General features: G+C 49.8%; 1 protein-coding gene across 2 annotated transcripts in view; it reads left to right on the top strand.

The window, feature by feature from the left end:
• Positions 1-2,726: 2,726 nt before the first annotated feature.
• The window catches only part of STOX1 (storkhead box 1), a 50,032-nt gene continuing 35,949 nt past the window's right edge, over positions 2,727-16,809 (top strand). The window contains exon 1 of one of the 2 annotated variants that reach the window (XM_036438286.2): positions 2,727-3,154. In XM_036438286.2, the coding sequence (XP_036294179.1) occupies positions 2,842-3,154 (313 nt within the window). In that variant the 5' untranslated portion in view covers positions 2,727-2,841. The remainder of the gene's footprint in view (positions 3,155-16,809) is intronic. The other variant, XM_036438285.2, reaches the window with a different exon arrangement.

Here is a 16,809-nt window from a genome sequence, read left to right as displayed (position 1 = left end):
CCATTTGCCAGATTTGACTGAAGATTGAATCTTGACCATGTTTTGGGGAGTCTACCCCTTGGAGTTGTCAACACCAGCAACAACAAGTCTGAGGATTTACATGGTCTGCAGAAGGTGCCTGGCCTGTTTCTGGGAGCTCGTTATAGTTACCCTGGCATACACTGCCACATGGGACTGGTACACTGCCACACCAGAGAGAGAGAGAGGTAGAGGGACGAGAGAGAGAGAGAGAGAGAGGTAGAGGGACGAGAGAGAGAGAGAGAGAGAGAGAGAGAGAGAGAGAGAGAGAGAGAGAGAGAGAGAAAGATGAGAGAGATGAGAGAGAGAGAGAGAGAGAGAGAGAGAGAGAGAGAGAGACAGAGAGAGGGAGAGAGACAGAGACAGAGAGAGAGAGAGGCAGCGATTTGTCTTCCTTTCACCTATTTATGCATTCATTGGCTCATTGGTTGCTTCTTTACTAGTATATGTGCCCTGACCAGCGATCAAACCCACAACCTTGATGTGTCAGGATAATGCTGTAACCAACTGAGCTACCCGGCCAGGGCCTGTAGTTTTAACATTTAAGGTACATTCCATTTTGCAGGAGTTTGAGAATTCTGGGGGTTGGGTAGCTGATCCTTTGGGAAAAGGAATGGCTGTACAGTTTAAAAATTTTCTCTGTACATCCTTTCTCCTTTCTTTGATAATCGGACTAGCGTAGATAACATAAGGGAGGTGTCCCACCTCCGAAACCTCTCTCATAATATCAGGCCATGAAACTTCACACCTGGATTTGCCTTGGGACAGCCTTGCAGCCACAGGCACTGCTCATAAGGGCCGGTCTGTGCATTTCCAGTTCAAGTTCCTGGGAGAGAGACTCTAGCTCAGGACAGCCGCTCACATCAGATACAGGTCCAGTGAGCCCGAGTGATGGGTGTCTGGCTTCCCCCTCCAGCCAGGAGCATGGGCAAGGAGACACTGGATCTTCTCTGCACCACCTGCGAGCTTTGTCCTGGGGACAAGCTGCCAAAGCTTTCTAAACTTTGGTTGTTCTTGTGGAAGGTGGCGCATAATACTATTACTCCTTTCAAAGAGTTAATTTTGAGGATAAAATTAGATTAAAAAAAACCAAACACCAAAACCCTCTGTGCAGTTCCAGACACAGAGGAAGCTGTGAGCAAATGGGAATCAGCATCGTCATGATTATGATGGAAAAGGCACTGTCCTGGATGCTAGATCTACAGCGTTCGAAGTCATAGTACCCCATGCTGATACGGAACTCAGGGAGGAACTTTGTTCTCCCTGTGCTGGCACAAAGGTGTTTACCTCAGTTGCGCTATCAGCTGTATCCATCCATCCATCCATCCATCCATCCATCTATCCATCTATCTTAGAGTTAGAATTCAGAGGGGAGAGAGCGTGTTGTCTCGGGCTAATAATTCGAACTGAAATTTTGTCTTAGGGGCCCCTGCCTTGGCAGTTGTCTGACTCCATTTCTTACTTTACCTGTGACTGAGACACACACCTTAATCTGAGCGAGCTGTAGTTTTCTTATCTGTAACACTTACATGCGAACGGCAATTAATGCAGGGTTATGACCTTAATGCTGCAGTACAGCGTGTTCATTAAATGCTAGAGATTGCTATGTAATGACATCGTCAATCATTTATTGTGACCCCAATAGTTGTTATTGGTGATGGGTGGAGTGAGGGGGTGGGGGTCTGGAATGACCTCTATTCCCTCTCACTCTGCTGTGTCTATGGGGTAGTAGGGCCATTCCTCTCCTTTCCATTCCTTCGTGGAGGAGCCCTCTGTCCGCAGCATCTGCAGTGTCCCTGTTCCTGTGAGGCACCAGCTCCAGGTCTATGACAGTCCACAAGTTCCTTCTCCTAGCGGGGCAAGTCGGTGTCTCAGTCTTGTCCTCTCCCCAGACTCAACCCAGGGCTGAATGCCAGGGATTTCATCACTCCAACCGGGGCGGCACCTCTGGAACACTGTACTTCTCTTATCACTTCCATGTCCCGGGGGCGGGGCCAGGTCCTAGAACCCCAGAAAGTCACGGATGAAAAAGTCCTTAGAGACCCAAGACTTTTTTTTTTTAATATTTTTATTGATTTCAGAGAGGAGGGGAGAGAGAAACATCAACAATGAGAAAGAATTCTGGATCTGCCCACGTTGGGGATGGAGCCCGCAACCCGGCCCACCGAACGGTGACCTTATTGTTCCTACGTCTGCGCTCCCCCGCGGAGCCGCGCCAGCGGGCCCAGCGCTTTATTTTATTTACGGGACAGCGAGCTGAGGCCCAGAGAGAGGGCAAGCAAAACGTCTCAACAGGTTAGGCGCCCACAGATTCCAAGCTGGGTTTCCGGCCGTGCGCCAGGTTCCTGACACCTCCAGGCTGTCTGACCCTGTGGCCTCTCACTGGGAGTCACTCCGCAGCCAGGCGGCTTCGGGGGTCCCTGGCCGCGCAGCCAGCGCCGCGGGCGGAGGCGGGGGCTCTCCAGGGGCTGCGGGGCGCCCCGAGGACTTGGGGAAGCCCCGGGCGGGCCCCGGGAGCCGGGGGAGCCGCCGGGGTGCGGAGCGCAGAGCCCGGGAAGGGGTGCGGAGAGGCACCTGGTCACCGGGCACTTGGAAACCCCGGCGGAGCGCCTCCCGGGAGAGCGAGCGGCGGCGGCCAGCCCCGCCCCCGGCCCCTCGGAGCGCTGACCCCGCCTCCCGGAGGCCGGTTCCCCGGACGGCGGGCGCCGCGCGCAGTAAGCCGATCGCTCCCGCCGGCCGTGCGGAGCCCGGGCCGCCCAGCGCCCTGCGCCCTGCGCCCGCCGGTGCGCTCGGCTGGGGGCCGCGGCCGTCCCTCCGCGCGGCATGGCGCGGCCCGTGCAGCTGGCGCCGGAGTCGCTGGCGCTGGTGCTGAGCCGGCTGGAGGCGCCGGCGGCGGCGGCGGGGGGCGCGGAGGAGCCCGGCGGGCACGCCGTGTTCCGCGCCTTCCGCCGCGCCAACGCGCGCTGCTTCTGGGACGCGCGGCTGGCGCGCGCCGCCTCGCGGCTGGCCTTCCAGGGCTGGCTGCGCCGCGCCGTGCTGCTGGTGCGCGCGCCCGCCGCCTGCCTGCAGGTGCTGCGCGCCGCCTGGGCCCGCCGCGCGCTGCGCCCGCCGCGCGGCTTCCGCATCCGCGCCCTGGGTGAGTGCGGGGCCCCGGGGCCCACCCGGGCGCGTGCACACCGGCTCAGCTTCGAGGGTTCGGGCGCGGGCGGACGAGGGAGGAGGAGACAGGCGGGCGGCTGGAAGGGGGCTCTCTCCCGAGCATCTCCTCCACCCGGGGCACCGATGCTCCGGTCCCAGCCCCCAGGACACACCGGGCCGCTCCGGGAGGCCCCCATGGCGCAAACCTTCCAGCCAGAGGAGCGCGCAGGTCCCCGGCCGCCCAAGGAACTTGCTGCCTAGAAAAGTGATGCTTTGGGGGAGGAAGGCTTTGTGCCCGGGAGCCAGAGGGTTGGTCCGGAGGTGGGGGCCCCTGTCTCTGTTTCACGGGGGCGCTTAGAAGGGGAGCTTTAGGGGTTGGTTCAGAACTGGCTGCTTTTATTTTATTGTGTGTGTGTGTGTGTTTTAAATATATTTTATTTATTTTTAACAGAGGGATAGAGAGTTAGAAACATCGATGAGAGAGAAACATCCATCAACTGCCTCCTGCACACCTCCCACTCGGGATGTGCCCGCAACCCAGGTACATGCCCTTGACCGGAATCGAACCTGGGACCCTTCAGTCCGCAGGCCAACGCTCTATCCACTGAGCCAAACCGGTTTCGGCTTATTTTATTTTTTTGAATTGCAGACGCGGAGGAGCAGTGTGTGGCTTTCGTGTTCTGCTGTGTGGGGCGGTGTGGTGGCTTTGGATCAGGGCGTGGCGGAGGGTTTGGGGTCGGTCACTGCTCGGGTAAAAGACATGACACACGGCGCTGTGGACACATCCCCTCGGCTACATAGGATCCCTCCTTCCCGGCCGTTCCAGGGAGCCCATTTGTTGGGAGACAGACAGCGGCTTTGGCCCGTGTGACCTGACATAGCTCCTCGTTTGAGAGGAACCCCTGCAGCCCCGAGGGAGTTCTCTGGCCCCGGCCCCGCGCTCAGGGGGCTGTGGCTCCCGGGAACAGCCTGGTTCTGTCTGTCTGTCTGTCTGCAAGTATGTGGGGCCGTGACGGCGAGGTGATGGTGTGCTGTTGACAAGTCACCACTTGTTCCAGCCCTGGATTTTGACTCACACCAAGGAGCCCCGCTCCCTCTCAGTCCATAAATCCTCAGAGGAGGAGCAGCGAATAAAAAACACGTGTTTCAGTCCCCAGGGCTGAAGGTCCGGGATAGCCAGAGGCACTGGATGCTGTGCATCACCTGTCGGAGGTGAGGTCTCTGCAGCCCGGGTCAGGGCGGTTAAACCTTGGCTTGTCACCTCCGCGCATTACCCTTCTGTCTGGTACAGCACACACACACACACACACACACACACACACACCCTTTCTCTCCCCCTCAGAGCAAAAAAAGAGCTCACTTGCAAAGCCACATAAACGCATTTCATCTCCTTTTACTTGCAGGAGTGAGTGAAGAAAATAGGTTTTTGGCTCCGAAAGCCGAAATTCTCACTGGGGGAAGGGGTCGATGAAAAACTCTTTTCAGTTCTGTGTCCTGGGGTTTTCTGGTTTGAATTGGCGGTTGCATTCTCCGGTTCCCCCTCCCCCTGTTGAAGGGTGAGCATAGAGAGGGGGTGGGTGGAGTTGGGGTCTGGACCGGAGGGGGAAAGAGAGAGGGCTTGTGCTGAGCCGGAGGCAGGGGCGGAGGCTGGCGGCTGGGCTGGCCCGGGCCAGCTGCCCTCAGAGCTGCAGCGGGCCAGAGGGGGACCATCCCCAGGTGCTCTGGTTCTCCACCGCCAGGCAGTGCTCCTCACGGGGCTCTGTGGAGAGTGCAGGGCCGTGGTCTACCCGTGGCCATCATCTCTGACCCGGGTCTGCCGGCAGAAATGATATTGAGGTGTGTTGAACGGCATCCTGATAAGAATGAAGACAGTTAGCTGGGATCTGTACAAAGCCACCTATTGGGGCATTTTGAGGAGGAAACTGGGGAAAGATCTTATTTCATGCAGGCCAGTGGATTCCCCTGGAGGAGGCTGTTTTGAGTGGAATGGCTAATTATGGGTCTCGGTTGGGATCCTTGCTCGGGTCAGAGTAGAGGAGGCACCAAGGCAGGCCGTGAGGTGGTGGGGCCGGGAGCTGCTGTGCCCGCGGGAGCTGGGAGTTCCAGTCGGCTTGCTTTCCTATCCAGCAGCGGGTTGGCTTCCAGAGGCTACAGTGGGCTTCCGGGAAGGCAAGGGAGAGCAGCTGCAGGCTGCGGGCTTCACACCTTATTTGTTACTTGTGGGAACCAGCAGAACGAGAAAAAGATACAAAGATACAAAGGGTCAATTTGGTTAGATCGGTTTGGTCTCTTGGCTGTAGTTTTTAAAAAATATTTCTATTGTAAAAAAAATTAATAAAAAGTAAATAAAAATAAATAAAAAATATTTTTATTGATTTCAGAGAGGAAGGGAGAGGGGGAGAGAGAGATAGAAACATCAGTGATGAAGGAGAATCATTGGTCACCTGCCTCCTGCGTGCCCACCACCAGGGATCAAGCTGCAACCCGGGCATGCGCCCTTGACCAGAATTAAATCTGGGACCCTCAGTCTCCAGGCTGACACTCTGCCCACTCAGCCAGACCAGCTAGGGCTGTAGAGTTTCTGTGTGTGTGTGTGTGTGTGTGTGTGTGTGTGTTTTTCTTAAAAGGCTCACTTCTACATAAAAGTATTTGGGCATTGGGACTATTGCCGGCCAGAGGTGTGGCCCTGAGTTTTATAAACTCACTGTGCTTCCCTGGGTCCTTCTCCCGGGCTTCTGGGCCTGGGACTTAGGGGGCCAAGCAGACAGAAGAGACCTGAGCCCCAGATGCAGACCTGAAGTGAAGGCCTGAAGGGGTTTGTTTTATCCATGTTTGGCGCCCTTTCTTTCCCTCTTCACTTTCTCTACCTCGGCTTCCCTCCGAGAAGGTATTTCCCAGGCTGAGAGCATTTCCCTAAATAGAGGGACATAGGATGTATATGATAGATCCTCCGTGTCCTGCCATCCCGGTCTCCGGTCTGCCTTCTCTATTTAATCTATCAGCATATTTTTAAAATTTTAATTTTCAATGACAGTTGACATTCAGTATTATGTCAGTTTCAGTGTGCAGCATAGGATCTTTAACAAACGAACTCTCTTTTTGTGCTCTTTCTTCTTTCATTCCTTTCTTTTAAGTTAGAGGATTACATGAGCAGAGGAGCGGGGCGAGCTGGAAGCTGAAGGAGGACGTCTGTTTACCTCGCAGCAAGGTCCTCGCTGAAGGGCAGGTGGCAAGGGTGGAGGACACGGGGTCTGTTTGGGTGAATCAGCTGTTGCTCTGGGTCCGCACCTTCCAGGTAGATGAAAGATTAATGGTGGCGTCCTGGGGTAAGGAGGGGGAAGGCCAGTTGGCCAAACAAGTTTGCTCCCTTCTCCTGAAGCTGAGAGGTGAGGTATCCTCATTGTAACCCCACCAGGGCCTTCCGTCTTTTCTCATTGGATGGGAATGCCTGCAGCTCTGTTACAGTATGTGCCTCATGAGTTCACTAACGTGCCAGACACTGCTCTAGGTGTTTCCGTGAGTTTTTCTTCCATGGGCTGTTTGTTTCCTCCATATTCAGTTCAAGAGGGACAGTTGAGTAGGAGGTGAGGTGCCCAGTCTTCTCCATCCCAACTCCATCCCTGTGGGGGCAGGTCCTGCCTCGGATGGAGTTGGGCCATTGTTCCCTGGTGTGTGTGTGTGTGTGTGTGTGTGGGGAGTGGGTAAACTCAGATCTGGCAGGTCAGGCTGGGGAAGGGGGGCTCATGTGAGAATCTTCCCACCTCCCCTCACTGTTGTGCCCAAGTGCCATGATCCCCAGAGACTACCCAGAATCCGATGCAATTGCAGAAAGCCTGTATTTATTTCGGACTAGTCTGAGCTGGGTCCCACGTACACCAGCAAGGGCGTGGCGGGAGAGAGAAAGAATTTAGCATATCAATGGGTTTTATAGGGGTGGTGATGCCACTACTTTGGCTGACCCTGACTGGTTGGGTTAGGGCTAGGGTCCAGTTACACAAAATGGAGTCAGGAGTTGCCTCACAGAACAAAATGGAGTCGGGAGCTGGCCCCGCCCCGCCTTCTCATCACCATCCTTCTCCCTAATTCCCGAAACATCTCTGAGCACACACAGATATTAAGGTAAAATTGCAAGTGCCTTTGAAGACCAGAGGCCCAGTCACTAATTTATGCCAAGGTCTAAATGACTGACTTCAGAATCTAGTCTGGGATCTGGTGTAGGAGAGGAACAGCTCAAGGGTATGGGCGCCTGATGGTACAGGAGTTGGGCAAACATCTGGAATGTGGTCTGACTTACTCTGTGATCGAGGGAATGGCATAGGGGAGTGTGGAGAGATGGTGAGCAGAGAGAGGGGTCCAGCTCCTATTCTGCCTTGCCCCTGAGGTCTTGCCTTGAATGATAGTAGGGCATCTTGTAGGTTTTAGCAGCCAATGGAATTTTTTGTTTGTTTTGTTAATCTTCACCGGAGGATATCTTTCCATTGATTTTTAGAGAGCGTGGAAGAGAGAGGAGAGACAGAGAGAGAAACATTGATGTGAGAGACACACATCAATTGGTTGCCTCGAGCATGGGCACCACCCAGGGCCAGGGATTGAGCCTGCAACCGAGGTCCGTGCCCTTGACCGGAATTGAACCGGGGGCCTTTCAGTCTGCAGGCTGACGCTCTATCCATAGAGCCAAACTGGCTGGGGCTAGCCAATGGAATTTTTAGTTGAAATTTATATTTAGTGAAATGCACAAAATCACTAGTGTAGCATTTGATGCCTTCTTTAAATACATAAATAAATGAGTGTCACCCAAACTCCTAACAAGATTTACAACATTATCATTGTCCCAGAAAGTTCCCTCTTGGCCTCTTCTGATTATTTTTAACTATAAATTCTGCCTGTTCAAGATTTCATGTAAGTGGAATCATTAGTATGTTCTCTTTTGTGTGAAGATTCTTTCATTCAACTTTACGCTCCTTAGATTCATCTCTCTGTTACTGGTTACTTTTTATTGCTGAGTAGGGTTTTATGAATATACCACAGTTTTTCCATTGTACCTTAGGTGAACACCTGGAATATTTCCAGTTTATGGCTATTATAAAGCTCCTGTGAATATTTATGTATAAGGTGTTTTGTTTTGTTTTTATGCTTCTATTTTTTTGAGTTCTTATTGTTGTGGTATAACCCCCATCTTACAAAGGACGCCTCAAAAAAAGTCGAATTATGGCGTCATTTATTAATGGCCGGTGGCATACAAGGAAGCAAAAGCGCTCCAGACCTCACAGCCCCGAACAGCTTGCCGCTCTGCCTTATATTGGCAGAGTATCACAGAGGTATCAATCACGTCTTTGGGTCTGGAATGAGGAACCTGTTTCTCGATTTTACAAAAACTGAGCAAGTTAGTTATCCAAAGTATCTACGAATCACTGAAGCAACAGGAACACATTATCTGGGAGCACCGGGACAATTTAGAGTAATCGTGCTGTCCAGATTCCGGGACCACTGCGTCAACAGGAATGCACTATCTGTAGCTACTGAGGCAATTTAGGATAACTAATCTGTCCCGGTTCCCAGGAATGTGCTTTGATGACCAGTGAGATCACAGTCAATGGGACATTCAAACCATCATCAAGGGAGTATTGGGATAGCATACATACGTTCAGAAAATCAAAATAACTTTCTGTTGTTTTAGCAAACAAATAAGCACAGAACTCAGACAGCAGCTTCCACCTGAGATGATTGCTAGCATACTTCATTATCTAGGAGAGGGATTGCTAACTCACTGAGAGTGTTTAGTTTTATGAAAACTTCTCCCAGAGTTGGTTGTACCATTTTGCATTCCTACCAACACAGTGAGACGGTTCTGGTTGCTGCACATATTTGCCAAAATTTGACGTGTTCAGTCTTTATAATTTTAGCTATTCTGGTAGTATCTTGTATTTTATTTATTATTTATTTATTTATTTTAAATGTTTTTTTTAAATTGATTTTTAGAGAGAGACGAAAGGAGAGGGAGGGAAGGAGGGAGGGAGGAAGGGAGGGAGGGAGGGAGGGAGGGAGGGAGAGAGAGAGAGAGAGAGAGAGAGAGAGGGAGGGAGGGAGGGAGGGAGGGAGAGGGAGAGGAGACATTGCTGAGAGAGAAACATTGACCGGTTGCCTTCTCAAGGTCCCTACTGGAGATTGAGCCCACAACCTGGGCATGTGCCCTGACTGGGAAGCAAACTGGTAACCTCTTGGTTCATGGGTCAACGCTCAACCACTGAACCACACTAGCCAGGCAGTTTTGTGTGTGTGTGTGTGTGTTTTCTTTTTTGGATTCAAGACCAGAATTTGCTTTGAGTATACACATGGTTCCTTCAATGGCTCCAGCAGGGACCAGGACACTGTCACTGACAGTGCGAGACATCAATAGGGAAAGGTGGTTCCTCCAGACAAGGCTGGTGCTCCAAGTACAAGAGCAGCCTGCATCCTCCGAGCCCTCTCAGCAAGCCCTCTCGGGATGGAACAGTGCTCCAAAGAGGACAGCCCCGTCGGAGCTGAGGGACACCGGGTTGTCACCTGGACCCTGACTAAGAGCGGCATCGCCCTCGTTAACCGTCACTGGCCTTTTCCCGGAGGAGTGGGGCGGCGGGCGAGGCCCCCGCACGCCTTTCCCCGGAGAGCGGCCTGGGCCGGCGGTGCTCCTGCAGCCTGGCTGGAAGGGAGGCCGCGCATCATCTCTGTGTGCGGCCCGCGCTCCTCCACGGCCCGTGTCCGCTCCCGGGCGGGGAGGGGGCTCCGCGGCCACTGGGCCCGGAGGGAGGGACGGAGGGACGGAGGGAGGGAGGGAGGGCGGCTTCGCGGGCCGTGCCCCGCGCCAGGCTCCTGGGGGTGAGGCTCGCGCCCAGTGCCCGCTGCGCTGCTCAGAAGCCACGGCCTCGCCTAACGGATAAGGAGCGAAGGGAGGCGCTCTCTTTGAACGAGATGGGGTTCGGGTCAGTTTTGTGTGTGTGTGTTTGTGTGTGTGTGTGTATGTGTGTGTGTGTGTGTGTGTGTGTATGTGTTTTAATATACTTTATTGATTTCTTTACAGAGGGGAAGGGAGAGGGATAGAGAGCTAGAAACATCGTTGAGAGAATCATCGATCAGCTGCCTCCTGCACACCTCCTACTGGGGATGTGCCTGCAACCAAGGTACATGCCCTTGGCCGGAATCGAACCCGGGACCCTTCAGTCCTCAGATGAGGCTCTTATCCACTGAGCCAAACCGGTTTCAGCAGTTTTTGTGTGTTTTTAAAAAAAATATTTTTTATTGATTTCAGAGAGGGAGGGAGGGAGGAAGGGAGAGAGACAGACAGACAGCAGTGATGAGAGAGAGAATTGATTGGCAGCCTCCTGCACGCCCCACACTGGGATGGAGCCCACAACCGTAATCAAACCTGGGTCCCTTACGGTCAGTGCACTACCCACTGAGCCAAACAGGCTAGGGCTAAAGCGCGCTTTTGTTTTTTATATTTTTTTCATATGAGTGTCTAATTGTCCGAGGACAGTTTATTGAAAAGACTAGCCTTTCCCACTGAAGTGCCTTTGCAGCTTGGTTGAAAATCAGTTGACTGTCAGGATCTGTCTCCATGGATCTGGAGCCTATCCTTTCACCAATACTGCACTATCTGGTTTACTTTATAGGAAGGCTTGAAAGCTGATAGTCTGTGAGTCTTCCAACTTTGTTCTTCCTAAAAATTGTTTTGGTTACGTTAGGTTCTTTGTTTTTCCATATACATTGTAGAATCAGCTTATCCATTACTTAAAAAATAACTCAGCTGGGATTTTGATTGGGATTATGTTGAAACAGGAGATCAACATGAAGTTAAATGAAAACCTCATCCTGGTTTTCCTGAACTACCCAGTTTTTAGAAATGATAATCTTGCCCTGGCCGGTATTCCACAGTGGTCCGAGCACCGGGCTGTGCACCCAAGGGTCTCGGGTTCCATTCCTGGTCAAGGGCACGTACTTGGGTTGCAGGCTCAATCCCAGGCCCTGGTTGAGGCATGTGCGGGAGGCATTCAATTGATGTCTCTCTCACAGTGCTGCTTCTCTTTCTTTCTCCCTCCCTCTCACTCTCCCTCTTTCCTACTCTCTCTAAAAAAATCAATGGAAAACTATCCTCGAGTGATGATTAAAAAGAAAAAGAAATTACAGTCTTGCCCTAGCCGGATGGATCTGTTGGTTGGAGCGTTGTCCTGTATACCAAAGTTTGCAGGTTTGATTCCTAGTCAGGGCACATACCTAGGTTGGGGGTTTGATTCCTAGTGGGGGCGGGTAAGGGAAGCTACTGATTGATGTCTCTCTCACATCGATGTTTCTCTCTCTTTCTCTAAAAATAAGCATATCCTCAGACAAGGATTGAAAAAAATGATAGTCTTGTCATCTTGGGAGCTCTTTAGTCCCAGGCAAACTGGGAGAATCGGTCACTCTAATTTGGGGAGAATTGACATCTTAACATTTCATGAACATGGAATATATGTCCTTAATATACTTTTTATTGCATTGAATATCTTTTGTTAAATTTGTGTTCCTAAGAACTGTATGTTTTGGATGCTATTATAAGTGGTATTATTTTAAAATAAACTTTGTATTTTGGAATAATTTTTAGATTTATAGAAAAATTGCAAATATATTACAGAGCTCTATATTCATCACCCAGTTTCCCTTAATTTTTTTTTTTTTAACCTTACCTTTAAAAAAAAGCCAGTGTGGCTCAGCAGTTGAGTGTCAACTCAGGAACCAAGAGGTCATGGATTTGATTCATGGTCAGGGGACCATGCTCTGATTGCAGGCTCGATTCCCAGTAGGGGGCATGCAGGAGGCAGCTGATCAATGATGTTTCTCTCTCATTGATGTTTCTATCTTCTATCTCTCCCTCTCATTTCCTCTCTCTCTCTCTCTAAAAAAAAAAAAAAAAAATTAAAGTCAATAGAAGCATATTTTTAAAAAAATCAAGATATAATTCACATAGCATAACATTTACCATTTTAAAGGGTATAATTCATTAGGTTTTAGGATTTTCACAATGTTGTGCAATCATTACTGTTATTTAATTTTAGAAGATTTTCATCACCCAAAAAAGAAAACCCTGTTCCACTACCCACTAGCAAATTCTTTCTATTTCCCTCCACAACTCCTGTCAGCCACTAATTCATCTCTCTCTATGAATTTGCCTGTTCTAGATATTTTATTTTTAAAAAAATTTTTGGTTAAAATGTATTTTATTGATTTTTACAGAGAGGTAGGGAGAAGGATAGAGAGTTAGAAACATCAATGAATGAGAATCATTGATTGGATGCCTCCTGCACACCTCCTATTGGGGATGTGTCCACAACTAAGGTACATGCCCTTGAACGGAATCGAACCTGGGACCCTTCAGTTCGCGGCTGATGCTCTATCCACTGAGCCAAACCAGTTAGGGCAAGATATTTCATGTAGATGGAGTCACAAGATGTGGTCTTTTGTCCTGGAATCTTTCACTTAACGTAATGTTTTCAAGGTTCATCCATGTTGAATCATGTATTAGAACTTCATTTTTGTGGTTGAATAATAACCTGTTGTGTGGATATACCACATTTTGCTTACCAATTTTATCAATGGATGGCTTTTGGGGTTGTTTCTACTTTTTGACCGTGATGAATTACGCTGCTGTGAACATCTCTGTGCAAGTCTGTGTATGCACATACATTTAATTTTAGGGTCCATTCCATTTGGCTGTCATAAAGTAATTTGTTTCCCTAATGAGATTTCCAATTTGCTTGTTCATCATCAGGATATTTAAAATGTTATCTTTCAGCTTCTTTAAAATACTTACAATTCTAACATCTCGGTCATCTCAGGTTTAGCAAGTCAGTTGCATTGGTTGCCTTGTCTTTGAATAAGTCACTTATTTTTCTATTTCTGTATTGCCTAGTGTTTCAGATTGTACCTCTGACATTATGAGTGATGTGTTGTAGAAACTCTGGATTGTTATGTTCCTCTGCACAGTGTTGCTCTCCTCCCCTCTCCCCCACATTGAGGATATTTTTTCCATTGCTTTTCAGGAGAGGAGGGAGGAAGGGAAGGAGTAGGAGAGAGAAACATCGATTTCTCTCTGGCCTGGCTCCTAATGGGGCCTGCCTTTAGGTGAAAAGCTGTAAAAAATGGGAAACTTATCCAGTGCCGTTTCCTTCCACGAGAACCTTCCTTCCAGTTTCCACCTGGTTTTGGTTGCTTTTCAATACCTTCAGGTAGCGGTTTTTATGTTTTGTCCAAAGTTACAGTTGTCAATGGACATAAAACTCTAGGGAGGGAAGGGATGTGGGAGGGAGGGGGGCAAAAAAAATCAATAAAATAAAAATAAAAATAAATAAATAAATAAATAAAAAATTTTTTAAAAAAAGGAAGAAAAAAAAAAAGAAAAGAAATATTTGACCATCTGGGTCTCTTCCAAGGCAGTAAATTTCAGGCTACACAGGAATGGACTGTTGATGAATCTGATTAATATAAATTTAACTGTATTTCCTATGTGGATTATCAGGTCTTGAAGAATGAAAATATGGGAACAATAAAATTTTACTGAACATAAAAAAACAAACAAAAAACACACACAAAGTTACAGTTGTTATTGGCAAGAGGGTTAGTCTGCTAGGATCTCGTTCACCATTATTGGAAGCAAAACCCCAGTAATAACTTCTTAGTTCCTGGCTTTTCTCCTCTTCTAAGATGTTATTCTGTTGATGGACAATGTCTAGGCCACAGAGAAACTCAAGATCATTTAGACAGTCACCAAAAACACCTGCCTCTGTTCCACCTCCTCCTTCCCCCGGACAGATCTCGGTTTCTCCCCTGTCCCTTCTAGCTTGATCATCTCTTTTCTCCAGTGAGGGGGGAAGCCGGAGTCGTTCTGCCCGTTTTGCAGACAGGAAGCAGAATGAGGGTTGTGATTTGACGGGTGGTGTTTGGGTTTCTTGCCTGCTTCTCTGTTCACCCCCAGTTCACTGGGGCTCCCGTAATGAAAGGGCCTGGCATTGTCCAGGCCTCGCACTGCCTGAGGGGCTATCAGAGTCCCTCCCACAAGGCCTTTGGTCCCTTCCAAGGCCCAGAAAATGGCAGAAACAGCTGCTCTGCCCACGCCCCCACTCTCACCTCCCTCCTTCCCACCCACGATCTCTCTGGCTTTGTTCTGCCAGATGTTGTCTTTCACCTTAGTCTGTGCAGGGCAGTTGAAGGGTTCAGTTTGAAAGAGTCACAGGGCTCACATTAGGCACATTGCTTGTAGGCACATTGCTGTCATCAAGCTGGATGGCCTGTGTGTGGCATCTGGGTAGGTAACAAGTATCTCTGGCTCCATGCTTTGGTTAAGCAGCTGGTGGGTAGGCGAAGACACCTCTAGTTGCTGCCTTGTAGTATTGAGATACAATTAGATAAAAGAGCCATTAACCTGAACATTAGCTTGGATTTCTCAACCCTCTTTCTCCTGCCCCAGGCCAGTAGGCCACCAAGTTCCTTGAGGCTCAATACCTCAGGTTTCTCTCAAATCCACCCCTTTCTCTGATTCCATGGGGGGGCTTTCGTCCACCATTTCCCACGTGAATTAGGGCCCCAGCTTCCTCCCGTTCTGTGGTGCCATCCCCTGTGTGGTCCTGTACAGTCCAGTTCATTCTCCATCTGACAGGTAGGCAGGCTTATGACGATCCAAAAAAGGAGATCTAATTCTGCTCTTTATTTCCTCAGATCTCTTAGCTTTTCAGGAAAAGCCCGAGCCTTTAGCATGCACTGCAAGGCTCTCTAATCCAATCCCACCGTAATCATCCTCTTTCTCCCCACCTTCGAGAGATGCCTGCCTTCCTGTACCAGCCAGGGTTCAATCAGAGAAACAGAACCAGTAGCAAATAGATTGCAAGGAATTGACTCTGTGGGATTGTGGGGGCCCCAAGGCAGGTCAGAAATCTCTAGGTCTGGCCCTCATGAAGGACAGGCTGGACATCTCAGGCTCAAACCAAAGCTGCTGTGAGTAGGTGGAATTTATTTTTATTTTTAAAAATATATTTTATTGATTTTTTACAGAGAGGAAGGGAGAGGGATAGAGAGTTAGAAACATCTATGAGAGAGAAACATAGTTCAGCTGCCTCCTGCACACCCCGTACTGGGGATGTGCCCTCAACCAAGGTACATGCCCTTGACCAGAATCGAACCTGGGACCCTTGAGTCCACAGGCCCACCCTCTATCTACTGAGCCAAACCGGTTAGGGCTAGGTGGAATTTCTTTAGTTCTGTTCTTAAGGCCTTTCAATGGATTGAAACCCAGATTATGTACGATAATCTCCCTTATTAATCACATTTTAAAAAAATAGCTTCCCAGCAATGCCTGGGCTTGGGTTTGAAAAATGAGGCTGAGATGATTGGATCCAAAAACTATGGTACATCTACACAATGGAATACTATGCTGCCATAAAGAAGAAGGAATTCTCATCATTTGCAGCAACCTGGATGGAATTGGAGAACATCATGCTGAGTGAAACAAGCCAATCAATGAAAGAGAAACACCACATGACCTCACTCATTTGTGGATAATAAAGAGCATTATAAACTGATGAACCAAAAGATAGATATAGAGACAGTAAAGCAACAAGCAGACTGTCAAATTACAGCGGGGAGGGGAGGAGGATCTGGGGGAGATAATAGATCAACCGAAGGACTTGTATACATGCATATAAGTACAACCAATGGACATAAAACTATGGGGAGGGAGGGGATATGGGGGAGGGAGGGAGGGGGGCAAAAAAAATCATTAAAATACGTAAAAAAAAAAGAAATAAAAAAAAAAAAGAAAAAGAAAAAGAAAAATGAGGCTGAAGCTTACCCAGGCTGACATGTAGGACTGACCATCACACTTCCCTTCAGCCATGCGTGGGCGCCGTCCTCTTAACAAGCTGAGTCCATCGGCTCGGGTCTCTGGGTCTTCAGCTGGAATAGCGCCGCTCACTTTGGCTCCGGGGAGGCCTCTGGCTGAGGCCTCCCGCCGCCCGGCTTGGCAGTGGCCTGCGAGTGGCTCAGTGTCAGGAGGCCCAGGGAAGAGGAGACGAAAGCTGCTTAAGATGTTTCCACAAGCAGGGGAGCTGTGCCTTCCCCTCCGTCCTGCCCAGACACCTGGATCCCCTATGTCTCCCTGCGGTCTCTCTCTTCAGGATGTCTGGTTATGTGGTTTTCTTTCTCCTTTCCGTGGGTGATCGAAGAACTCCCTTGAATCCACGTGTTTGAGCCGATCGGGGCGTCACAGCTGGTCGATGCTCTCCTCTGTTGTGGGTTTTTCAGGCCTCAGATAAGATCCCTTTCTTTGTAAGATGGCTTAGTTTTCCCTCTGAGCCCGTAGCTCCGGGAGAGGTCTCTGCCACCGCAGTACTGGCTGCTTGGTCAGGAAATCCTGTCCAGCGGACCCTTGCCTTCTTTTAGAGTTCTGCCACCCCTTAGCTTGCCAACTAACCCTTCCCGAGCGACTCTCAGACGCTCCTCCTATCTGCTCTGGGACTAGGCTCAGAACAGGTCCATCTGTTCAGCTGCCATTTTGTCCTTCTCCCACCTTGATTCTCTAATACTGCTCCCCCTTCTGAAGCATCTGAAGTAGGGCAGCGGTTGGAGCACCCACACCTTTCCGGGCCTCCC

The sequence above is a fragment of the Pipistrellus kuhlii genome, unplaced genomic scaffold (assembly GCF_014108245.1).
Source record: "Pipistrellus kuhlii isolate mPipKuh1 unplaced genomic scaffold, mPipKuh1.p scaffold_m20_p_15, whole genome shotgun sequence".
NCBI classification, from domain to species: Eukaryota; Metazoa; Chordata; class Mammalia; order Chiroptera; family Vespertilionidae; genus Pipistrellus; species Pipistrellus kuhlii.
This window is presented reverse-complemented; position numbering and strand designations above follow the sequence as displayed.